The 26526-nt window shown below is 43.0% G+C and overlaps 1 protein-coding gene across 3 annotated transcripts in view; it reads right to left on the reverse strand.

Annotated features, from left to right (window-relative positions):
• PDXDC1 (pyridoxal dependent decarboxylase domain containing 1) overlaps window positions 1-26526 on the reverse strand; it is a 360469-nt gene that overhangs the window by 12755 nt on the left and 321188 nt on the right. For all 3 annotated transcript variants that reach the window (XM_085632067.1, XM_085632066.1, XM_085632068.1), the window contains 4 exons: window positions 16691-16812; window positions 15244-15336; window positions 15063-15159; window positions 1387-1491 (listed from right to left, as the gene is read on the reverse strand). In XM_085632067.1, coding sequence (XP_085488193.1) covers window positions 1387-1491; window positions 15063-15159; window positions 15244-15336; window positions 16691-16812 — 417 coding nt within the window. The remainder of the gene's footprint in view (window positions 1-1386; window positions 1492-15062; window positions 15160-15243; window positions 15337-16690; window positions 16813-26526) is intronic.

Raw genomic sequence — 26526 nt, forward strand, 5'->3', positions numbered from 1 at the left:
TTTCAGAATGAAAAACGATTCCATCAAAAGATCATGTCTTTGACTCCTATTTTAACGTGCTTCCACAAAAATGTTCTTTTGACTGAATCAAAAAGGCATAATAAACCTGACTCAATGCCAGATATACGCGTAAAATCAAAACCAGAAGTGACAGACTTCTCCTTGAATACTTTGTTTGAATACAACGTATCTGTTAACATGAGAACAATTGAGCACGATTACAAGTATTGTTCTAATAATTATAACCTATCAAAAATGCAGACTACAGAATATTTTACAGGGATAAAATTATAGCATCTTCAAATCTACACTAGTATAGCAATAATTCTGAATACCTAGTTTAGGACTTTTCTACATTTTACAGTCTTTTAGTGCCTCTGTTAAAATGATCACAAACTTAGGTTTTGCAGCACACAATAATAAACGAAACATTTAACCTTGAAGCTTCCTTATACATAATTCAAAACTATTATCAACTAGAGGAGAAAAGGATGTCATCTTTTGTTTACCTTTCCATGTATTACTGAGTCTAATTATTTATTTTCGTTTTACCTGTCTTGGGGCCTGTTGAAGAGTGTCCCTTCTTGCTATCAGATCTCCAAAATCTTCCATGGATGTAGCATGGAACCCAATCTAAACAAGCTACCAAGTGTAACTCTGCCAGTGTAACTACAGAGCTCGCCAAGATAACACGTGGGCAAGGAGTAGACTCAATAACAGATGAAGGATCTGTAGTAAGAAAGGTAATTAGTTTCTACTCATTGCAAAATCTTTCTGAATTCTCCTATATGCGTAAAAGAAGGCATATGGATTACTATTTTTCTTGCCGTCAGAATCCAGGAAGAGGGAAGGAGCGCGAAGGAGCAGAAGATTCAAACGTTTTGTAGGCCAGGTCATCAGTTACTTCACTTTGCTTTCCCTACATAGCTTCAGCTTGTGATAAATATATTAACTACACTAAGCAATCTGCTTGTAGTTACTACTTGACCTGCTTCCTGGATCTTGATGACAGTGCTGACCGAGCAGACAAAGAATAAATTGTATCAGGTCAGGATAAAGTGCACATACAGATAGGGCAACAAATAAGGTGACAGTATGGTTCACAGCCCCTGGGTGAACCTTGATGCAAAGCTATGGCCTGAGTAGAAGTGCCTCCTCTGTATTAGTTGTATGTTGAGTGAGTCTCAACAAATTTGAAGTGTTATACAAAAGCACATACACAAATTAACCTAAAATCTTTTTGTATGGTTAACCAGAAACACCTAAAGTAAAAACCCAATATTTGTATGAACTAATGCTACGGTTATAATCATAATCTTGCTAGAAACAGTTTCCTTTTACAAATCCTTCAAAAAGTAATTGGGCCACAGTCCATGAATTACGTACCTGGATGTCTTTGTTTAGAATGGCTGGATGTGGGTGTTGGGGGTGGTGTTTCCCCGGTACCTTGTGTTTTACACATGTAAGTCTTTTCTGTGGTCTCGAGCGAACCTACCAGAAACAAAACACAAAATGTACACATTGGATTACCGGATTATCAAAAATCTCCGAAAAAATTAAAACAGTGTTATGCGTCAAACTTTGTTAAAACCAAACACGTTTGTCTTGGAAAGGGTGTGTCTGAAACCAGACTCCTCAATAGAAGGCTAGAAAACAGGTATGCCTTGAGAAGTTTTCTTTCTGCTATAGAGTATGGCGACACAGTGACATTTTTAATAGAAACCCCGTAGTGCTTTGTAATCGAGCAGTACTTGCTACTGTGTGGGTAGAGCTCTCTCGCTCCCTGAACTGAAACTTTGCCAATCAGCCATTTTTCTCACTCTAACAAGAATATACTATGGGTCTCGAACTGTACTTATTACCCCATATTCTGACTACGGTCAATTTACAGTCACAATTGTCTACTCCCACTGCAAAGTACAGGGGTTGGGAGTAAAAGAAATGCTTCACAAACTGCTTCCTCAGGCACTTTTGGAAGGTTCCCCCAAAAAATGGTTCAAAGAAATAATGGCCTCTTTCGCAACAGAAGATTTACTAACCTAACAAATAGTGTCTCAGGCCATAAGAGGTTGCTCCCCAACAGGGGATTCAGATGGAGTAATCTCTGTAGTAGAGGCAAAACCAGGAAGTGGCAAGTACAGTCCCTAAGAGCTAGAGTTTCAGATGGCTCAAACTATGGGGTGTACCAGTTTAGGGAGTTAACTTATAGGAGCTGACCTTGCAACCAGCGTTAAATCCTAAATCACACAATTAAACAAATATTAAATGTAGCAGGATAAATCCTAAAACTGAAACTATGTGTAATGCATGAATTAAAAAGTGCTAAAATTGTTGATGAACACTGTATGAAATAATCTATCATTGTACTATCCCATTTAACATTTAAAAAAACTCCACCATTCATCTACATAATACATTTTCATCTAGCCTATCCGAATTGTTGAAGGCATTCACAATCTCTTCAAAGCTGAATATGACCAAACTGTTAGTCAGAGTTATCAATAACTAGCTAAAATAATTAATACAGGAACAATCTTAGCAATGCAAACCTTCATGTCACCAGAGTTATAGCATGTAAATTCATACAAAATCAAAGTAATCGAAACCAACTTCTAAGAGTCAAAGTAATTGAAAACCCATTTACTGAAGACAACAACTTAACAGAAATACAATGTGGCTGAAAGCATAAACAACATCAGAGAACAGATAAAACATTTATTATGAAAGAAGCTTCTGAAATTTTAACATCTTCTTGGCTGACACCAAAACACTAGGAGAACACAAAGCAACTACCTGCTTTGGGATACACAATGCTAGTTAGGTAGTTAGCTCTACATAAATACATAAGTCAGTAAATCAATCAATGCCAGGGACGAAGGTCACTGCTCACGTGATCCTATTACCAAAATGCTAAAATCCTAAACCAGCAATGGCCTAGTGCAAACAATGGTTGGTGCCCAAGTGTACTGCTTTGCATTTCGTGGTCAATATTTTAACCTGCTAGGAAAAGGACCAGAAGAGCTAAGGAGATATGTATGTGCTATAACTTTGATAGTGCAATATCATTTTTATGGCTGTTTTATTAAGCAAGCATGCATGTGCAACTAGCACGCAAGCGCCTCGGTGTCACTTATTTCTGCAATATTTTCATGCGTTGGGATGCCACCCTGCAAGCTGTATGTTTTTTTAATTAGTACTTCTCTCCTCGAATAGCTTGTATGCACTTAGCACAACTGGTGTGCCATAAGGTGTGCACCAATTTTAAGATGCAAATATATTAAATGTATATATTGCTACTTCTGTTGCATTATCACAGTGTAATTGTAATTTGATACATTATGATTCTTAGCTTTGCATAGGATGTTGAGAGTATGGCAACTTGTTGAGGTGCAAACAATGGCAATATATGTTGTTGCTTTAATTGCTATACTACAGTATGATTATGTATTACAAAAAAATATTTTCTAACTTTTAGTTTGTGCAGGTGTTGTTCTCTAGCCACGAACATAGCCTAGGCTTTAGCATATAATTGGAATTATTTGTTTAGCATTTTTCAAATGTATACAAATGGATTTGCATCAGTGGAAGAGCCCGCAGGGTACTGAACAGGTCCCATCCGCCGGGTGCCCCTCAGTCCGCCAGGTGCCCCCCAGTCCGGTGGTCGCTTGACTGTTTAATTACTGCGACAGGGACCATATCTGCAGGTGGTGCGAGCTAATGGTCCCTTGCTCATGGATAATTACAATGTCAATATATTTCCTGATTACACTGCTGAACTGCAGAAAAGAAGGGCTTCCTTCGTGGAAATTGAAAGGCAATTGAGGGGTCTTGAATTGAAGTAATTTCTACACTTCCTGGCCATGCTTAAGATCATGCACTATGGTAATACCATCTTCTCCACATTCTCTGAAGAGTCATGGACCTGGCTCAAGGGTAAGGGCCCTTATATCCTCCTCTGGATGCCAGAGTGACATGGCGGGTGGTCAGTAGCTAAAAGAGGAAGCCCCCCATAACAAGAATAGGAGGTCAGGCCCAACAAAGGAGCAGATGGCTGAGGAAAGGATACAGGTGGTAGCAGTGGTGGAACGACATAATGCACACTCCCTCTCCTCTCCTGCTGCCCAATTTGGTGGGGAGCAGTGACCCTCTGAAACCGACTGTGCACTGGCAGACCCTTTGCTTCATAGGGCACAGACCTCACACCCATGACAGCAGAAGGAGTGATATCACTTTCCCAAAATGGGAGCACTTAATGCTGCCTGGTGCGTGGTAGGGGTCCACCCACGCTGGGCTTTGGCTCTGAAATGAACACACACATGGGAGCCCACACATAATCTCCCTATGTTATCCGAAGCAGGGACTATGTCATACCGTGAGCCGACTGTGCTCTCCACCTCCAATTGGATGATTCTTATCATGCGTGGGTTATAGGGCCCACTGCTCTCCAAACTTGCTGAGGTATCACAACTGTGTGCTTTGCAGTGCATATGGCTGAGCACACTTTGGTCCATAGTCTGTGAAAGGGAGTTGGGGTGTTATGGTGTACAAACGTTTTGGGATTTTTCTTCTGGGTTTGTATGGTTATGACAGCTGTTGTTGGGCCCCACTTGGTGTGGATGTGGGGGGGGGGGATTTAACCTAGTGTTGAATCTGTTGTACCCATTATGACAGGTGCAGTCCAACACCCTACACTCCACCACCTCCTCCTGACCTGGAACGTTCGGGCATGGCTAGCCATGTCATGAGATACAGTCTACCAGTATTTGAGGCATCGCAGCATACATATGAAAACAAGTTACTTACCTGCAACTTTGGTTCTCCAGTATTGGTAACTTTCATAGATTCCCATAACTTGTATCATTCCCCCTCGTCGGAATGGGAGTCTCGGTAAACAAAATAACATAGCAGTAGGTACAAAAGAGAAAGAAAAAGGCCTAGGCCTCATTCCCTTTTGTAGCATATCCACCTCTTTTTGCAAAAGAGACCAAAGTAAAGCAACAGCCAATCAGATGAGCCTCACCCCATAGAACCCTCCTGAGAGAACCTCAGAGCCTCACATTTTCGTAGCCGTTGTGTAACAGTATAACCAAAACCTGCTGAGGGCTGAGCTTTCCCAGGGGAGGAGGGTGGGCGCATGGGAATCTATGAAAGTTACCAATACTGGAGAACCAAAGTTACAGGTAAGTAACTTGTTTTCTTACTCCAGTATTGGAACTTTTATAGATTCCCATAGCTTGTATCGGAGTAGCTAGCAGTCAGAAGCACATTTGGCTCCCTTATTGACATCTCTTCCTCTATTCCCTTTTCTTTTTCAAAGTAAAATATCAATCAACAGTGCAATCACATAAAGAACACATAGCAAAATGTGCAAATACCAATAAGAAAGGAAGGAGGGAAGAAAGGAAAGCTCACCACTCAATGGAAGAGGTTCCTCAGGACTGCCTGGCCTACAGCCGTGTCTTCTTATGCCAAGGTCTCCAGGCAGTAATGTCTTGTGAAGGTGTGCATGCTGCTCCAAGTTGCAGCCCTGCAGATGTCTTTAATCTGGACTCCCGCAAAGAGAGCCGTAGAGGAAGCCATGGACCTTGTCGAGTGTGCTCTAATTCTGCCCTCTAGAGGCTTGTCCGCTGCAGAATGACAGAACTGTATAGCACTGGAGATCCATCGAGCAATCCCCTGCTTGGACAGGGGTAAGCCTTTGCGGGGAGTACTGAATGCAATGAACAATTGAGAAGATTTCCGAAATTCTTTAGTACGGTCCAGATAAAATTTCAAGCACCGCTGCACGTCCAGCGAATGAAGTGCCCTTTCTGCCGGCTTAGAAGGCTGAGGAAAGAAAGCCTTGAGAATCACCGGCTCATTTAAATGAAAGTCTGAAGGCACCTTTGGTATGAACCTTGGATTAGTCCTTAGAATCACTGCATTTCTTTTGAATTGGAGGAAAGTTTCCTGGATTGTGAGAGCTTGTAATTCTCCAATACGTCTTCCCGAAGTGAGAGCAAGAAGGAGCGCCAATTTCCATGAGAGGAATTTCAAATCTGCTTGATGAACCGGTTCAAAGGGATGTTTCATTAGCTGGGTGAGAACCAAGTTCAAATGCCATGTGGGGGGGCGGAGGCCTCACTGGAGGAAAGACTTGAAATAGGCCTTTGAGAAATTGTTTGACAATTCTGGATGACCAGAGAGAAGGCCCAGATGCAGTGCGTCTGTAGCGAGAAACTGCAGCCAAGTGAACTTTTATGGAGCCAAGTGAACTTTTATGGATTAATGAGCCAGACCTGCCTTAGCCAAGGACAGAAAATAAGGAAGAACCTGGTGAGGTTGAGACGAGAAAGGGTCCACACCTTTCTGTTGGCACCAGATGCAAACTCGTTTCCATTTCAAACGGTAAGTCTTGTTAGTGGAAGGAGTTCTAGCCTGAGAGAGAACATCTCTTATCTCTTCCGAGAGATGAAGATCTAGGAATTTTCACTGCTCAGGAGCCATGCTGACAGGTGTAAGGAAAGAGGATCCCGATACCAGATCTGGCCCTGGGACATCGTGAGAAGATCCGGGATCGCCCGTAGTGGACATGAAGGGGCCAGAGAAAGGAGGTGAAGCTCCGTGAACCAAAACTGCCTCGGCCAAGCTGGAGCTATCAGGATCATCTTGCACGGCTCCGTTTTGATCTTCCTGATCATTCTCGGTATTAACAGAATGGGGGGAAAGGCGTATACAAATGCTCCTGACAAAGCTATCGAAAGCGCATTCCCCAGCGATCCGCGATGGTGTAGTTTGCTTGCGTAAAACTGACATTTTCTGTTCACTGGGGTAGCAAAGAGATCTATTGAGGGTTTGCCCCACCAGTGGAAAATCTCCTCCAAGACCATCTGGTTTAGTTCCCATTCGTGGCTGACGAAAGCCTGCTAAACCTGTCCGCCTTTTCGTTTAGCACTCCTGGTAGGTGTTCTGCCTTGAGCAATATTCCGTGTAGGATCGCCCACTCCCAAATTTTCTGGGCCTCCTGCGACAACGGAAGAGATCTGGTACCCCCTTCCTTGTTTATGTAGTGCATGGCAGTGGTGTTGTCTGTGCGGACGAGAACCGTTGAACCCTGCAATCGTGGAAGAAATGCCTGCAGTGCCAGACTAATCGCTCTGAGCTCCAGGAGGTTGATGTGAAGAAGGCGGTGCCGGGGCAACCAATGCCCGCTTACATGTAAGTCTTGAAGCACCGCACCCCAGTCTTCCAGCAAGGCATCTGTTTTTACAACTTGAGGAGCCGGATTGCTTACGAAGGATAGACCTTGGGATAAATTCTCTTCCTTTGTCCACCACAAGGCTGCTTTTTTCATTGCCGCAGTAATCACCACCTTGTCGTCGAAGGAGCCGTGTACTTGCTGCCATTGCATGTCTAGTTTCTCCTGAAGAGATCGCATCCGCAACCTGCAGTGGGGTATCAGAGGGATGCATGAAGAGATCACTCCTAGAAGGGATTTGTAATGGCGTACTGAAAGACACTTTCTTTTTCTCAACAGATGAGCCAAGGACCTCAGTTTTTCTTGCCTTTCAAAGGATGGAGAAGCCTTGTTGAGAGACGTGTCCAAGATAGCCCCTAGGAATCGTACTTTCTTGGACGGACAGAGAGACGACTTCTCCCTGCTGAGAGTCAGACTCAGATTGCTGAACAGAGTCGTACATGCCTCGACTGTCTCCTCCACTGTCCACCTGGACGGAGCCTTCAGCAACCAGTCGTCCAGGTAGGGGAAGATTTGAAAATGCGGTTTCCTTAGGGAAAGCTGCCACCGGTGCCAGCACCTTGGTAAAGATCCTCGGGGCAGAGCGAAGTCCAAAGGGTAAAACTTTTAATTGGAAGTGGCTCTTGGCTACTGTGAATCGTAGAAACCTCCTGTGGGCTGGATGAATGGGTATGTGAAAATACGCATCTTCGAGATCGAGAGTGGCCATGAAATCTCCTGAGTTGAGGAGACGTAAGATATCCTGGAGAGAGACCATCCGAAAGGATTGACTGATGAGATAGGCGTTTAGCTCCCTGAGATCTAAAATGGGGCCCCATTTCTCCAGCGTTTTCTTGACCAGGAAAGACCTGGAGTAAAAACCTTCCCCTTTCTGAGACAGGGGAACCGGCTCCACTGCTCCCTTAAGGAGCATCTGATCAACTTCTAGCCGTAAGAGACGCAGATGTTTTGAAGGCATAGCGACAGGGGGCTTGGAGGGTGGCATATGAATAAACTCCAGCGTATGGCCATTTTGAATGATGTTGAGCACCCAACGGTTATCCATTTCCAGTTGTGGAGGTATTGAGACACCCTGCCTCCCGCAGATGTTGACGGGGAGGTGGGTACAGCAGGCAGAGCCAGAATGCCGCTATTGCCTCTTGGAGGTGTCACGTCCCTGGCGATTTTGTTCTCCTCTAGTGTTGGACCTAGAGAAAGAAGAGGTCTGGCCTTGTCTTTGTTGGTATGTTGGTCGATAAGACTGAGACGTTGAACAATAAGAAGAGTACCATTGTTGTTGGTACGAACCTCTGTAGGATGTGGTACTCTTCCCCCTGGCCCCACGGAAAGGAACCTTCAGATACTGAAGAGTTCCTAGAGATCTTGCCGTCTCCGTATCCTTTTTAATGTCCTGGAGGGCATCGTCAATATGATTGTCAAATAATGCCTCACCATCAAACGGAAGGTCCAGAATTTTGTTCTGGACCTCTGGCCGGAACCATGTCGCCCGGAGCCAGCCTTGGCGACGAGGAACAGCTGCGCCTGCCAGTGAATGTAAAGCTGTCGTGGCAATATCAATTGCGCAGTCGATCACTTCCGCTGATGTAGCCTCTCCCTCCTGTAGAATCTTCTTGGCCTCCACCTTGGATTCCTGTGGGAGCTGGTCCAAATATGGTGAGAGGTCGCACCACATTTGGCGATCGTATCTACCAAGGATTGCCAACACATTCGCTGCCCGTACCAAGAGACTTGCCATAGAGGAAAACCTTTTCCCCGCCTTATCAAGGCGCCTGCCTTCTTTATCGGGAGGAGTTGTCAGGGGTGTAGAAGGATTGCGTGACTTTCTTTGCGCCGCCTGCGATATTACCGAATCCGGCTTCGGTTGACCTATCAAGGAGCCTTGTACTTCTTCTCCAGGCGTGGCAAAACTGGTATGACAGACAGGTTTTTCATTGCCTTCAAACCCTCCTCCCAGACATGGCTGACAATGGGAATGGAACGGACCACTTTCCTGTAGGGCTCCTTAAAATCATAAAGGAAGCATTCCGTTTGAACTGAAGGCATAGGAAGTTTGAATCTACTGCAGGCCCTTTCCATCAGTTTGTGAAATCCCCCAATGTCTGCCAGAGAGAATCCACTGGATCCGGAGTAGGTGAAGCTGGATCCGGGGTCACAATCATCCCACTCTACATACTGGTTAGACCTGTTGCCATCATCCTGATCCTCGTCCGAGGAATCATCTTGAACATCTTGGACCACTGGAGGTATACCTGGGCTGGATACCTGTGGCTGTGAAACCATCTGGGATGGTTCTCCCAGAGAAACCACTGCAGAAGCTGATGGTGTAGGCACAGCATGCACTACAGAAAAAGGTCGAAGAAGGAGGAGGAGTAGCTTGAGAAAACCTCTTCCTATAATCCTGCAACATGCCCTGGAGATCTGCCAGGAGGGAAGAAGGGACTGAAACAATCTCCTGGCCTGCGCCTTCCTGACGACGATAGGAATGCTGGTATGAGCTTTCATGAATGTATTCGCCCTCAAAATCAGTGTCTTGGCATTTTACCAATAAATGTGAGGGGCTATGGGCATAGCCAAAAGAATCCTGATCATCCCTGTCAGAGTCCTCTTCCTCGAGCAACAGTGCGGGAGGCAAGGGGGTAATCCTCCTTGGAGACGTCATATCAGGCGTTATCCTCTTTAAGGAAATAGTGATCCTCTCTGTCGACGATGGGGTTGTAAGACAAACCATTGTCGACAAGGTCGTTGACGGAAGATCCACCATCGATGGTTGAATCGTCGACGAAGAGATGGGCGTCGTTGACACTGCCGTCGACGAGACCGTCGACACTCCTGCCGTCGTCATAGTCGTCGTCGTAGTTGCTATGGTTGACGACACCGTCGTCGCCTCTACAGTCATCGACACCCTCGTCGTCATCACCGTAACCGTCGTCGACACTGTGGCTAGAAGGTACCATCGACGAGCCCGTCGACGGTGCAACTTTTTTCACCTGGGATTTTGAAGTCTTCGTCGACTGAGTCTTCTGCAGCGTCGTCGACGATCTGGAATCTTTCTCTGACTTCTCAGATGTTAGAGAAGAGGGCTTTTTAAAAGCTTTAGCAGAATCCACCACTGCTGCAGCTGAAGATAGTCCTTCCCTCTCCTTTGTACCATGGTGAGGAGATTTGCTAGGACTCCAGCTCTCAGACTCACGGGGGGTCTTTTTTTGAGGCCTTAACAGGACGTTCTGAGGATGGTGAAGGGGAAGCCATACCCCTTTTCACTGACCTTCTAGATGAGGTGCCAGATGATGAGTCCTCACTGTCACTTAACAGAGTTTCCTTCCTCGACTTCAGCTTCTGGAGCCAAGTGAGGAGGCGACCCTCATGGTCCCAGAGGGTCTTTGTAGAGAAGGTGTGGCAGATCTTGCAGTCCGCTGCCTTGTGATCAGGGTACAGGTAATAAATGCAGTCCTTATGCCTGTCCTCCACATACCGCCTCTTCTTGCCACAGGTGGAACAAGCCTTGAAAAGGGCTTTCTTCTCCTAATCAGACATTTCTAGATGAAATACCAAACAATTCTGAAGAAAAAATGCTGAAAAAGTAGTCAACTACAGTTGAAGTGAGCAGAGCTCAAAGGAGACTCCCTGAGCACAACGTGCAGTAGAAAATCTGAGGCTCTGAGGTTCTCTCAGGAGGGTTCTATGGGGTGAGGCTAATCTGATTGGCTGTGGCTTTACTTTGGTATTTTGCAAAAAAGAGGTGGATATGCTACAAAAGGGAATGAGGCCTAGGCCTTTTTCTTTCTCTTTTGTACCTACTGCTATGTTATTTTGTTTACAGAGACCCCATTTCGACGACGGGGAATGATACAAGCTATGGGAATCTATGGAAGTTCCAATACTGGAGTAAAGAATGCCTTCAGGAGACGCATCCTTTCTTGCGTTATCTGGAGAGGTGGTGTAGGAGGTGGAAAGGCATGATTGTGGGTACTACATATAAGATATGCCAGGGGTGCCTTGATATGGGTGGCCCCGGGGATGCCCTTTTCCATACAGCACTTGAGGGTGGACTCTGAGGGCAGATGCATGGTAGTGGAGGGACTGCTGGACCGACTTCCACTATCACTGATATCACTCTATGTGCCTAACTCAAACCTGGCAGCCTTCCACGATACGCTGACACCTGCACAACTTAATAATGCTCTCGCACCTTGTATTTGGGAAGCCCAATTACAATTGTGTCCCCAACATATCACTGGATCACTCGCACCAACCATTTCGGTGCACAATCCATAACGCTAACAAAACACCTACCATGATGGGCGACCCATGCACAAGTACCAAACGTCTGGCGACTCCTCCACCGGACTCAAGAAACACTCATAATACTCAGACTTAAATGATCTACATACCAGAATTGACCTTTGTCACTGCAGCGCAGAGGCAATATCCCAGGTGTCAGTGGGCAAGTATTTAGGATGTACTTTCTTGGACTACAATCCGCTCCAGCTTACCCTGGCCCGGGGTAGAGGGTGCCTACATATACCAGTGTGGCGCCTCACTATGAAGGCTCTTCTTGACACAGAAGTCCATGCTACTCTGGCGGAAAAACTGGAACACTATTATCAAGACAACGAGGCAACTGCTGCAGATTCCTTACTGGAGTGGGACACCTTTAAGTCAGTCCATAGAGGCCTAGCTATCAAATCAGATTAAGGTAATAAACTTGTACTCCGCAGGGACTTGCAGCAGCTTGAGACAGATATAAGAGCCTGTGAATTGCAAGTGCCCACGGACCTTACCACCGCAGCTCCGCTAGAACAAGTAAAACTCACTTATAGGACTACTCTTGCTAAGCTAGGTTCTTTGGATTATAGAGCATTCAAGGCCTGCCACAAGCAGAAGGGGATAAGGCAGGGAGACTCCTTGCCAGGCTCGTTCAGTTGGAGTCCCATAGAAATCCAATTTCAGCAATACACACCCCGACAGAAGGCATTGTTAACACCAAGAGGTGATAATCCACATGTCCCGGACCTACTATGGTGCACTGTATACCACTCAGGGAAACGTGGATGCCCCCACAATACAGGGATTCCTGAACAATTTGCACGTTCTAAGAATACAGATAGCCTACCCTACTGAACTAGAGGACCTACTGACCTCAGACGAGATATCCCTGGCTTTTAAACAAATGGTGCAAGGTAAAACCCCTAGAGCAGATGGTTGACCAGTCGAACTTTGTACCACATACGTGTCACAATTAATCCCAGGATTACTGCACATCTATGAGCTAGCCCACACCCAAGTGGTACTCCTGCCATAAGACAAGCCAGAAATGCAGCCCATGAGGAGACGAAAGAGGACTCCTCTCTACAGAGGTGTTAAATGGACAACTCACCACCAAGGCCATCATTCACTTACAGCATTCTCATAACTAAAGCAAAAGAGGACTCCTCTCTACAGAGGAGGTGTTAAATGGACAACTCACCACAAAGGCCATCATTCACTTACAGCACGCTCATAACTAAAGCGCAAAAAGAATTTGTGAAGTTGAAGGAAAAATGGCAAAAAACGAAATTGGAGTTTTGAATGATGTGTGGTGATGCGGTGAGCTTCCCGAGAGACATGGCCATAAAAGCCAGCTACAGACTCAAGCAGCGGATGGATGTCAATGCCATCATTCCTATTTTGTGGGAGTGCACCAAAATTCAAAGATACTGGTATTAGGTTACAAAAAGGCTTGAGGATGCCACAGATTCCGCCACTGACCCAAAGGCCGCACTTGTACTATTAGGGATATAGAAAGACTCTGATGTAACTACCCTCAAGAAATTCTTTATAAAATTGGGAAACGTGGCCAAACAGGATCTTGCCCAGAAATAGGGAAGCATGACAGTTCCCACAAAACAGGACTGCGAGATGGGGTATGGACTTATGTAAGCCATAGAGAAGTGGTATACATGAAACTAGGATGAGAAACAGAGCGCCCCTAGCGGATGGGATGGTTTATCTTCAAACCGAGCTGCTAAACGGCGCATTCAGGTTTGTGTGTGCTCTCTTCACTCCCAGCCCCAGAGGTACTGGAATATGCATGCTCTATATCCACAGATGTAAGAGGTATGGCTGAGCAGGCAATGTAGCAGACACATGATCCCTAATCACCTGTCACATGCCAGAGGATCACCGCCCATCAACACAAAGTGAGTCTCCTCCAGGATGCCAAACCATTGGTAGAATAGATTGAGGAGTTTCAAGGGTCAACTGATTACCCAATTTTGCATAGGAGGTACTGCAGAGGCCACTGCAGAGAAGAAGAAAGGAGGCGGTGAGAAGGGAATCAAGATGGCTACTACACTATAGTGACCGTTGGCTACAGAAGCAAAGTCACCAAATATACAGCATCAGCGTTCACGAACTGCGCAGAGCAGAACCTGAGCCACTGAAAAGCCAGTAGCGAATGAAGGAATGGATGCCTAACAACAGATTATCAAAGGGAGGCTGAGAACATTTAGGCAAGGTCATAACATGCCTCCGAAAGACCATGATGCGCTAGATGCTTAATCAGTGCCCTTGAACCACTGAGGAAACTTCAGCGACCAGTACGTCTGGAGGCAAGGTGGTTTATGGAAGACGGCAAAGATGAGGGCTGCAACCCAAAAGATACCTTCCCCTCCGTCACAGAAGGAGGGGCCACATTCAGGGCTAGACACAAGGTGGCAGGTGTCGGGCGGGAGAGGGATGCGCACATGGTCAGCCCGGGGACGTCTGCCTAGAGGGAAACGGGACATAGGAGGCCCAAACATGGAGCAGGAGGAACACCTCCTGCAGGACTGGGTGCGCTATAGAGCTAGTGCAGCCAGGCAACAGGGAAATCAACAAGGTAATACGTGGTGAAGTGACATGGTGGATGTTCCCCATGGCAGGCTGACCATACAGAAAACACCACATGAGCCAAAAAAGTGTGGTGGGGCGCTGGAAGCCTCATGGTGGTCACTGTGCCCCCTCAGGTCAGCTCAGGCTGCATTGGGTCTAGAGGTGGAACCACCAGCTTTTGAAGAACAGTGAGAGACACCAAGCCTGAGAGACACATGCATTAAAGGTTGTGCCGGAAAAAGCAGCCCTGACACAGCAGAGATTAGGACTGCAAGGAGACCGCAATCTTGCATTTTCGTAGTGTCAGTGAAGGTTGAATACCAAGCCTAAGGTACAAGTTTGCAGGCATCTCAAACTCTGCCTAGGTGTCCTCTTGTGCCTCTTCTTCAGTATGTTTTCATGTTGCTACTGCAAGGAAGTTGGCACGGCAGATGATATCCTCCCCCACAATACTTTAAGAATACCTTAAAGGCTAGGCATGGGTGGCAGAAATATCAGTTCGAAGGAAGCAATGACAATCACTGTCCATCAATTATGGCCACCCTCAATCTGAAGTCAAGGAGTTTGTATCCAAAGAATGCAGCGAGAAGCAGGAAATGCCAAAGAAGCGTCTGAGTGTGTCTCATACTAACAGATAATGATTGATTGATGGCACAGTTTGAAAATCTTCGGGTACAAACTGAAATTCACAAAGCAAAACAGAATTAGGAATGTAGCTTTAACTTCAGAACTTTAACTAAAAAGTAGCCAAAAAGTATTGGATAGGAGTACTGCAAATCTATGGGCTAAAACACTCTCCGAGGTGAATATCAATGGATTGTAAATTAAACACTTGTGATCTTGTTTAGGACTTGTTTCATATCCAGTCCAGAATTGCAATGCAAACCACCAAATAAGTTAAGACCCGGGTAGGTGTACGTAAAGAAGTTAAGACATTATTGAAGATATACAGTTCATAAAACCTTAGTTTTACCTGCGGTCAAGTTGAAAGTTCTACCATGTGGTGATGCCTGGACGGGGGAAAACCAGTTCAGCACTGATCCAACTACTGGGATCTGGCGCAATATTCCCTGTAAAACAAATTAAACAAAGCTAATGCAGATGACAAAGCTAGAAACTTGGATTTGAGTTAACATTTTGAAAAACATTCCCACCTCTTCAAGCAGTCTTTCTTCATTTGCTTTCTGCAGTTGGACCTGAGCTTCCAATATCCCTTTACGAACAACTTCAGTCATGTTTTCTAAAAGCTATGAAAGAATGTCAATGTAAACCATTTAATCAGATGTTAAACATTCATATATAACACAACATTTCAGAAAATATGTGAACAGCATATCAGAGCCTACAAAAGATGCTTTAAGAGGGAGTGGGTTGGCATAGTAAGATAAGCAATTCATCCTATGACCCAGACATATTATGTGATAAAAAAATATAACACAAGAAGCTTTGATGAATCTAAGATATTTCCTGCTAATAAAAAATGAAGGCAGCACAGTCACCACATCAGCATTAAATAAGATATTAAGTTAATAACATTATCATATATACTATAGAACTTCTATGACATAATGGGGACCTCACCATTGCACTTCCCGAATACCTCTAACACATACATAGATATTAAGAGAAAATTGGTAGTCAAGGTTTTCACTCTGTGTTAAAATAGGTTGGGAGGAAGGTTTTTATCAACCATGATTGATAATGGGGGAAATCAAGCAAATATTTGTTTTTGTTATTTCCATTACAGTGTATGCCCACTACCAGGATGCGCAGAGGTTTGGCATTCGGACATTTTAAAGGTTCTTGGTGGTTCTGTTGCTATTCAAAGAGGTCTCCAAAATCTGCATTTGGTTTAAGAAAAAAAGTAGGAAATTGAGCTACATTAATGTGTCAAAGCAGCCAAGCATCAGCTACTCTCAGCAAGCAGCAAACAGGCAATAGTGACGGACACTGCAACAAGGATTTGCACTACATTTAAAGTCTTTACCAAGTTTTTAAAAAGAGGTTTAGGAGGCACATCCACCATTATACTATGGAGGAAAACACCTACCACTAGCCCACTCAAACGAATATGCTCTTCAGAGAAGAAATGATTTCTAATTCAAGTTCCAAGGAAACTCTTGTTCTTTCTTCAATCAGAAAGGTTAAGATACTTAGGATAGTAGAATTTGAGATGGTATTGATCAAATTAAGGTATTTACAACATGGCTAGGGATGTGAGGTTACTGTTCTGATGGCAAAACAACATCCTGACACTGTTGTTGAGTATATATATATATATATATATATATATATATATATATATACACACATATATATATATACACATACATATACATACATATATATACACACACAGACACACCACACAATGTTGAAGAGGCCAATGACGGAAAGTCAAATATATTATAAACCAATGGCAAGAAAATAAAACAGCCCTATGTTATCGATTAACTGCCTAAAGTAGGAACCAGCATGTTTCTTTTGGTAACATTAACTAAAATTAGCATTGAACCTAGCAGACTAAACTGTAACTTTATATTATACAAGTGGGCTCAATGTACTGCTTTGAACATGTGGTTCTCCATTACTTATACATACTTTTGAATTGGCTTCAATTTCTCTTCCTGTTGATGCAATAGTCTCGACTAACTCAGCCACATCCAGATCCTCAGTTGCCATACCAATGTAAATGCAGTTCTTTTCTCCTCCAAATTCTGGTCCTGCAAGTAGACAGGGAATTGTTTAAATAATATTCCTAGCACTTTCAATGAATAAGCTTATAGCTGCATACATACAAGGCTGAACATTAATAGAGCCAGCATCATAAGGGCTCCAAAAAGGCTCAAACCCCTTCCAAAAGTGCGATCAAAAGATTAAAAGAATCAAAACAATAGTCTATTTCAAAAGAAATAAACCAATCGAATTTCTCACTTCCGATGAAAAAATCCAATCAGAGTTACGCATCTATCTAAATGGGAATTCAAATTGTATTTAAGTTCTACACAGAGTTTCATAAAACATGTTGTTTGCGGTAGACTGTTTTTAATTTATTTCCTGAAAGACTGTATCAATAAATGTTTGAGTCGAGGAATCATAAATATGCAAATCTTCACATTTGGTTCCACTATAACAATATGTTTTAGCTTCACTATTCAGGAATTTTGTATTGATGGTGTGCACATCGATAGGGCGAACGTTTCCAGACACTTGTGCCAGGTGGCAGCATCAGCAATATCTTATATGCTCTTAATATGGATGGTTTTACATATTGAAAATATATATTTTTTTTACAATATTTTGTTACTCTACTAATGCAGCTCTAACTCTGATTAAGGGTGCAAGAGAACTTCACACATTGGGAAAGACAAATTTAAAGAGAACAATATATACACTAATAACAAGACGCACGTTTACATGCAGGTTTCCCGACCTATCAGCAATCAGATGGCATTTGTTATGTAGGCTAAGAATACTGAGAAAGAAGGTGCCAAGTCTATCACAGTTGGGAGGAAAAACAGACTTTTATAGTATGGCTGGAGAAAGTACAATTTGCAATTATAGCTTTTCTAGTAAGACAGATGAGTGAGGCATAGGTATGCCTTTCCCCCTTAGGTCTTTTGCTACCTTCAACTATGCTCACTTTGTTCACTTGCCAGACATTTTGAGATATTCAAGTATACCACCTTACAGGCGATGCAGGTGGTCTTCTATGTGTCCCTTCCTCTAAGGGCAGCTAGTTTAGTAGAGCAAAATAATATTCATGCTACATACCACTAATCTGCGATTGTCAACATCTTTATTGCTCAACTTCCCTTGAACAAAAAAATAAAACCTTTGTCAATCTCCTTCCCCCAAATGACAAAACTGCTACTATTGTCTTACACTCAATAAATATGGAAAACATCAAATACTGTGCGGGCACTTAGCAAACACATTTGTTGAGAGGCTCGGAGGAGATCTTCTAAAAGATGGGGACACAAACTGAGGGGCATTTTTTTTCTCAATTTATATATTAGGTAATAACAATCAAGAGCAAGTCATTGAAACAGTTTGGGGGTGTTTTGTTTGAAAGGAATCAATTATACTTGCACACAACAAATATGGAAAACATGAAACAATGCAAGTACAGCGAGAGGGCTAAATATTTTGACAGACTGTTGGGAAATGAGATTTCACAAGAATTTTTTTACTGAAGAGACCTCATTGTTTACTTTGAAGTAATGATTTTGGATCATTACACCTTTTAAAGCAAATTTTGATTGTGTCGCCCAGCCCTAATCTTTGTTCTTGCTGGAGCATTCTGATCCCTATGAAGATGCTTCTGAATTACCCAAGCCACGGAGTTGGAATATTTCGACATATATGCCCTTTCAATTATCATCTGACTGTATCCTTTGGCATCCTATCTGGTCCTGTAGTGGGCACATCCACATGTGCACTCCAAACAAAAACTGTCTGCATGACTATCTTCCTCATTGGTACCTATACATTTGTTTATCACAGATGTGGACTATCTCTATTCTTTCATCTGCACGAAATGCAATTATTCCACCCAAGTGTATTATTGCACCCAGAAACTTCACCTTTACATTTTGTTCACATTGGATATTTAAATCTGTATTTTTATACAGATGTACACTGATATATGGTTTGACCACTCAAAGATCAGAGTACCTTGGGGTAGCGTTTCTAGAGCTTCCACCTCCAAGAACATTTCTGCCAAATTACACAAAAGTGCAGCACATTTTGGAAGTGCTACCAGATTTCTTGTTACAATGTTAATTGGTCTGAGGTCGAACTGAACGCTCTTTCATCCTTTGCCATGTCAAATGAATTCTGTCAGTTGTTGGGAGAAGTTGTACCTTTTGTACCACTCACAGGTCTTCTATTTTCTGACCACTAAAGGTAGATTGTCAGTCTGTGAAATAAACATTAGAATCATCTAAAATCCATTGCATCTTTATTAAGCCGTGCTGGTGAACCTCTGTGCTTGCATTTATTGTGGCTTACTAAGACGTGTCCATTTAAGTGCCCTCTATTATATTAGCGGAATTTGTTTCATTTCCCATCAAACACAAACAATTACTGTTTATTTGGCCCCTAAAACTAAATTATTATTAAACCAACAAAATATCGACTATTCTATAAAAACATTATACAGTTCTTCAGACTATTCAATTAATAAAAATACAAAATGATTGGCAGATTATTTGAATTATAGCTCAAGCATAATAAAAATTGCTTATTTATTTATTTGTTGGGAAATATATAAAGCGCACAGATACCCCCAACAGAGGTGTACCGGCGCTGAGGGAGTCGACTGTCACAGGTACACAGAGATCTAGGAGCTATTGAAGAACCAGGTTTTTAGGCCTCGCCGGAAAGTCGATTCTGACTCAGACAGGCGGAGGGGGAGTGGCAAGGCATTCCAGAGTTTCGCGGTCCTAACCGCGAATGCTCTGCCGCCTGTCCTTGCCTTGCGAAAGCGGGGAATGGCATATATTACAATTTGTAAATCAATACAAATATATACAACATATTATAAAATCGTTGTTCTAATTAAGACATAGACTAGGTGCCACTGAGCAAAATAGACAATGTAACTAGAGCCCCCTTTATTCCTCCATCCAAGTGAAAGTGCATAAATAGAATTAGATATGTCCGAAAAACAGGGCAGGGGCAAGAAACTAATCTGAGAGCGACTGACAGATTGTCTTGGTTGGGTCGGGAAACACAGTGGGATGTAGTAGATGGAAAGTAGGAGGATAAGATTCCCTGCTCATCATGCATTTGCATTCTTCTTTGTGCTAGGCAATGGGAAGATTTGGGCCACTGGATAGAGGAAGCTACTGCCCAATATGTCTAGCCACTTACCATTTTGCCATCAAAAACATTTCAAAATCAAAGTCCATGCCAACAACACACCACCACAAATACCCTGCGGCGGCTGCTCCATTAAGGCGGAGGAGTGTCGTAAAAACGAAAATGATAATAACTTAAGTTATTATCATTTTCCTTCCTGATTAGGTGTGGTGCAAGGCGGGTGGGGCTGGGCTTGCCTTGCCTGTGCAGGAAGAAGCAGCTGTAAGCACAATCCCTAAGTGCACATGACTGCTTGGCTGGCCAAACCGTCAAACATACTTTGCATCTTCCCCCACCAGGCTTCATTACACAGCCTGATGGGGAAGATGCCCAGCCTCCAAGCCCCTGTCTGAGCACTGAACCACAGCGCTCAGACCAATCACAACGCAGCTGTGAGGCAGCGTTGTGATTGGACAGGGGATATTGGGAGGCTGTGTGCTTCCTATTGCTGCGCCAGAAGACGACGGAGGACAGGCGGCGCCACCCAGGTACGTTTTTTTTTGTACACACCCTCCACTCCAATCTGCCCCATCACCCGCGCTTAGTAGCAGACGCTACTGCAAATACCTACAACCAGAGCTTTGCACTTAACCAGCCCCCTTCCCATTACATCTTGAAAGACTCTCCAAGCCTATGTCCCCTTGCTCATCAAACACCCATCAAAAATCATTAAGCTACTTGTACTACTCGAGAAAACTATAGTGTTACACCATATTTAAAACTCCTAGTCTATTGGAAGAAAATTTACAAACTCAATTACCAATAGAAGTACGGTGAAATAACCATGCATTCATCTTTTAAACTCTGAATTGCAAGCATTTACTCTCACTCACAATTGGAGAATAGTGACCAGACACTGGGGTTCTTAGTCATCAGTAAAGATCAGAGGCACTCTATAGTTGTATTGCCATCAACTTAGCAATGCTTTTAACATGACAACACAAGGACTTCCTAACCAAGGTCAACATAATAAAAAAGGAACCAAATCTTCCAATGAAAGTATAGAATAGCATGTATGGTGCCCTCTACTTTCCTACTGCTTTATCTGTGCTTCCTCTTGGAGAGATAGGTATTTACCCAAGGCTTGTTATATCAGTTCTTTATCTGTGGTAGAAATATGTACGAGATATAGTTTAATTTCTACTATCATACTTAATTAGATATAATTCCTTAATATGGCTCTTCCTGCCTTATTTTTCCACGTCTGCGCCTCAAACTGATAAATTTAGCATTATTTGGCATTATTCTTGGATTGGTAAATCCACGATTCCTAACCCAACCAACGTCAGATTCAATATTTCCAATACGGTAAAAAATAATATATTACCTGCAATATAACTTACAATTCTTTTGGTAAAATGAAGAGAATCCACACTAATACCCATACTACAACAATGAGTGGTTTAATGCTATTAGGTAATATATAAATGATGACTTAACTTCCAGTCAACGAGTATGAATGAAGTTATCATTTTGTAAAACCATTTTTAGCCAAGTGCAAGACGGCAGGAAGCGCCCTACAGGGGATTTCTTTTATAGGCCAGCTGGGCCTGTTGATTTGTCTTATTATGTAGAGTTTTGCTGACTTGGTCTCATTATGAAATTTTACAAATAAACCACATTTTAAGAACATTAGTTTGAACCTTAGATCTCAACTATGAATGTCTACCAGTAGTAGCAGATGTTGATAGAAGTCAACATTATAATAGTATGAAACATATCTAGTGCCATCCTAAGGTGGTTGTTCAGATTAGTTAGCCCTTGCTGAGAATGGCCCCTGCCTCTCCTGTTTGCACTAGGAGAGGAAAGCCAAATATCTATTTTGTTTCCCTGCCTTTTTTACTATTCTTCATACAAAGTAATTCAAATGGCATGGTCTTCACCATTTTGATGTAATACTCTTATCTCCATCTAGTGAGACTCTAGGTGATAGAACCTAGGTGCCTCACCTTCTTAGAAGAATGGTAATTACCACCTTGTATATTTTCAAGTCTGACTGGACTGAAAGTGCTGGGGGTTACATTTCCTCGCAGACTTAGGGTAACCAATATCAAAGTTGAAGGGGGTTTAAACATGTTTGTAGCATACTCTGTAAAATCAAGTACATAATGAAAAGTATTTGATGTGTGAGCAGGTGCCATTGAATGAAAACCTTTTGATTATCCTCCAAAAGTGGCAGAAAAGTCACATACAGTGAAAAAGAGTGGTGTATTAAAAGATACAGATCTTTTGTAGGACAAAATATGTTCTCCAGAAATTTCTAGGCAAGAAAAGGAACAATTTGCTGACCTGTAACAATAGTTTTATGGCTCGAATCTACTTGGTTACATTTTCATTCTATGTATAATGCAACCATCTAGTTTCTGAGTTTAGAATAAGAGTTTAGTTGAATCTTAAAATTGTGGTTACAGACCATAAATGTGGCTAGAAAGGCTCCTCAAGAGTTCCCTTATTATTTTCAATACACCACACTTTGACACCAAATTCAGATTAATTATTTCTACTTGCAGATCAAAAGCATGAGAGGCATCAGAAAGAAAACAACCAGAACGTGTAATCTTTATAGACCGAGCTGCTTAGAAACCTTTATTGAACTTTGTTAATCAGCAATGCAGCTCATATTAAAATGACTCATTACATTTATAGTTTGCCTCTATTTTCTAGATGTCAATTAAAGAAAAAGACACCCTTTAAGAGACTTTTACAAAGTGTGCAATTTGTGTCCAATACAAAATGACATTCACTCCGTCATGATTGTGCTCTTTTTTATACTGAAGACACTGAAGAAGTGAGAGAAAATATGGTAGTCAAAATGTGATGGTATCAGGACAGGCACAAAGTTGTAACTAGTTTGCTGAAATAGTGCTGCATGATCCAGCCAACACTCTACTAGACACTGAAGAAGCAGAGTCCCAAAAATGTAATTTCATGCACTAATTGGTCTATTTCCCTAGATCTCCTATTGAATTTACACACATAAATACCATAGGTTCTTTTGTTTTTTAGTCGAAAGTTTGAAGCGCGCACACACCATGCAGAGAAGCCACCTGGCCACAATATATTCAAAGGGTTTCAAATTCTGTACCCCCAAGCTAAAAGACAATCAACCTCTATTAAAACAGTTTTGGATATGGTATCAAAAAATGACAATTGACCTTTTTTCCAAAAACTTATTAAAAACGAATTCAACAGCCATACAGTTAGTGGGTTTTAAGTCAACATCAGGAGGAGTCATTCTAGCTAAACAAGGTACTATTACAAGTCCAACTACAACATGGTGGGAATTTGCACAGCGTGTTAATATAAATTAGTTTCACCCTGCAAAATGTAAAGGATTTTGGCTCCAAAGATGTTTTGGGATTAAAACTTGCTTGGGTTCAAGACTAAGACCACTGATTTGAGGGTTGACTGTTACTTTTGAAGCATCTTTTTGAGTCCAAGGTGCTTTATGTGCGTTTGTATGCCCTCTGTGCTGACCAAGGGATCAAGGACCAGATGTACATAGGCAATCGACTGTGGTTAGCAAATAGCGAGGTTTTGCAATTCGCTATTTGGTAATATGAAACACCAATGTATAAATGTGTTTTGACACATTTTGCGATCCCCAGTGGGTTGCATATAGACCTACCTCATTAATATTCATGAGGTAGGTCTCGGTTTGCAGCTCATTGGGAATCGTAAAAAAAAACAAAATCAAAGGGTTGGTGACCTGCTGGGGTCAGCAGACCACCATGTCTTTGATTGCTGTCCAATAAAGCATTTTTTTAAAGGCTGCCTATTTTCCTTTAAGGAAAAAGGGATGTGTTTCGAAAAGAAAAATCAGAAACTTTTTTTTCATTTTTCAAGAGTAGGCAGTGGTCCATGGGACCACTGCTTGCTCTTAAAAAATGTTTGTTACATAAATTCACAAAGGGGGAGGGATCTCTTGGTGACCCCTTCCCATTTGGGAATCTGTTAAGACCAACCTGAAGTAGGTGGTAAAATGAGAATGCTCTGCAACTGCATTTCAGTTGCAAAACATTCACATGTACCACTGCTATTCTGTATTAGGAAGGGAATCCCTAAACGTGCCCCTTTCTAATACCATATCACAAACCCAATTTGCAATTCGGTAACAGGTTACAGAATCGCAAAATGGGCTTTTGTACATTGAAAAATGCCTTTTATCATTTGCAAACTGTCAGATTATGTGAATCGGCCCGTTTGCGAACCAAAAAAACCTTTGTACATCTGGCCCTAAATACAATTTTGATGCAAATGGTAGAGAAATCATACATGTTTCCTTTTGTCACTAAGTCCTTAGATTTAACAGGTAATTTATAACCAACTGTTTTAAAACAATGGCCTTCGTTTTGGGTACAGTTCTTTCCATTTATAGTAGAAAAACTTGTAGTTTGATTCAGCCTTCTGGTTATTAAACTGCTGTAATGGCAATTCTGCTTCAGCAACTGTCCCCAGAAACCATCATCATCGAGTTGCTGAATGTCTTAATGGATACATTTTTAAGCTTTTGGGATTCAAGGGTCTTCGGTCTGCAAGCTACAGCTTCAAGGTTAACCGTCAAGCTCACCAGAAAGGCTGCTTTGTCACTCAAATTTACATTCATTCATTGCAAATGTCCAGTGACTCTAGACCTTTCCTAAAAGTAGTCGTCTCCACTTCTGTGAACATCAAAACTGTTTTTCATAATCGAAAATAGAAAGTTACATTCTATAGAACTGCACTGTGAATTAGCACAGCCTGAAGGCCAGAATCTATATAATAGCTGTTAAACTGTGCGGACTTGAGGTCTGTGCAATTGTCAGTCTGACAGATGGCAACTTATGTGAGCACACATTCATTAATTCTTCAATTTTCAAAAACTGTTAACTGACTTAACACTGTAAGAGAGATTGCAAAGCATGTGATTCAATAACAGACTCATGCGACAAAACCACCTAACATATGAACGTACATCTGCATACAAACACATTATTTCTTGAAATCACTTGAAGCACAAGTTACTTACTTCTGTAACGATATATCTGTAAGAGACATTAGTTAGTGATAGATTCCTTACATTATAATATCCCCACGCGTCAGACTGGATCCGTAAAGTTTGTCAGCAGTACCCCTCAGCGTCGGTACGCGTCGTTGTGCGGCTCCGCATACGTAGCTGACGTCGTAGCTGCCGGGATGACATCGTCGGAGCGACAAAGACGCGCCCACACGCGCTGACGTCAGTTCTGTACACGGCTTTTCCGCGCCAGGAACGCAGAGCCATGTCAAAGACCGACTACTGGTGCAATAGAACAAGGGCCCTGAAAGGGATGAACTGAACCCTAGAAAACAGTTCGCAGGAATCTATCACTAACTAATGTCTCTTACAGATATATCGTTACACAAGTAAGTAACTTGTGCATCTGAAAGAGACACGTTAGTGATGGATTCCTTACCTTAGAATACATATCCAAGCAATACCAACCCCGGTGGTGGGTCTGCAAAGTGAGATTACACCAGAAAGTCATGGAGAACCGAACGGCAAAAGAAGCCGTCTCTCCGGACTTGACTGTCAAGGCAATAGTGCTTAGTGAAAGTATGCAGCGAGGCCCAAGTGGCTGCCTGACAGATGTCTTGCAGGGGGACACCACGTCCCAATGCTGTAGTAGCTGCTGTCGCCCTGGTAGAAAGGGCGCGTAGTCCTACCAGAGGTTCCTGTTTAGCCAGAGAGTAACAGGCTTTAATGCACAGGACAACCCATCGGGAGATAGTCCGCTTGTGCATAGCCCGGCCTTTCTTGGCGCCCACGTAGCCAACAAAGAGCTGGTCATCTACCCGGAACTGTTGTGTGCCTTTGAGATAGAACGAAAGCGCACGTTTTGGGTCCAGACGGTGGAGCCTCTCCTCTTGAATGGTGCGGAGGCGGAAAGAAAGTGGGCAGAGTGACAGTTTGCCCGAGATGAAAGGCAGAGACTGCTTTTGGTAGAAATGAGGGACGCGGTTGAAGCACAACCTTGTCCGGATGAATCACCAGGAAAGGAGGTTTACATGAAAGAGCCTGGAGCTCACACACCCGCCGAGCGGAGGTGATGGCCACCAGGAAGACAGTTTTCAAAGTCAATAACCGCAAAGGACAGTTATGAAGAGGCTCAAAGGGAGCGCACATCAAGTATGTGAGAACCAGGTTCAAGTCCCATTGAGGCATCACAAAAGGAATAGGAGGGAAAAGGTGAGTAATGCCATTGAGAAATCTATTGATAACCGGGGACTTGAAAAGAGAGGGCTGATCAGGCAGCCTAAGAAAGGCTGAAGGAGCAGAAAGGTAGCCCTTGATAGTGCCCTGCTCGGCCAAAGAGAGAAGGAATAAAAGGACCTCAGAAAGAGGGGCAGAAAGAGGGTCTACAGCTTTCGCTGTGCACCATGCCACAAATATTTTCCACCGACAGGCGTATACAGTTTTAGTGGAGGGACGCCTGGCTGCCAGAATAACATTACAGACTTCAGGAGGCAACTCAAATGGAATCAGCTGTCGCCGCTCAATCTCCACGCAAAGATGTGGAGGCTGGACAGGTTCCAGTGTAGGACCGTCCCCC

The sequence above is a fragment of the Triturus cristatus genome, chromosome 10 (genome assembly GCF_964204655.1).
Source record: "Triturus cristatus chromosome 10, aTriCri1.1, whole genome shotgun sequence".
Lineage (NCBI taxonomy): Eukaryota > Metazoa > Chordata > Amphibia > Caudata > Salamandridae > Triturus > Triturus cristatus.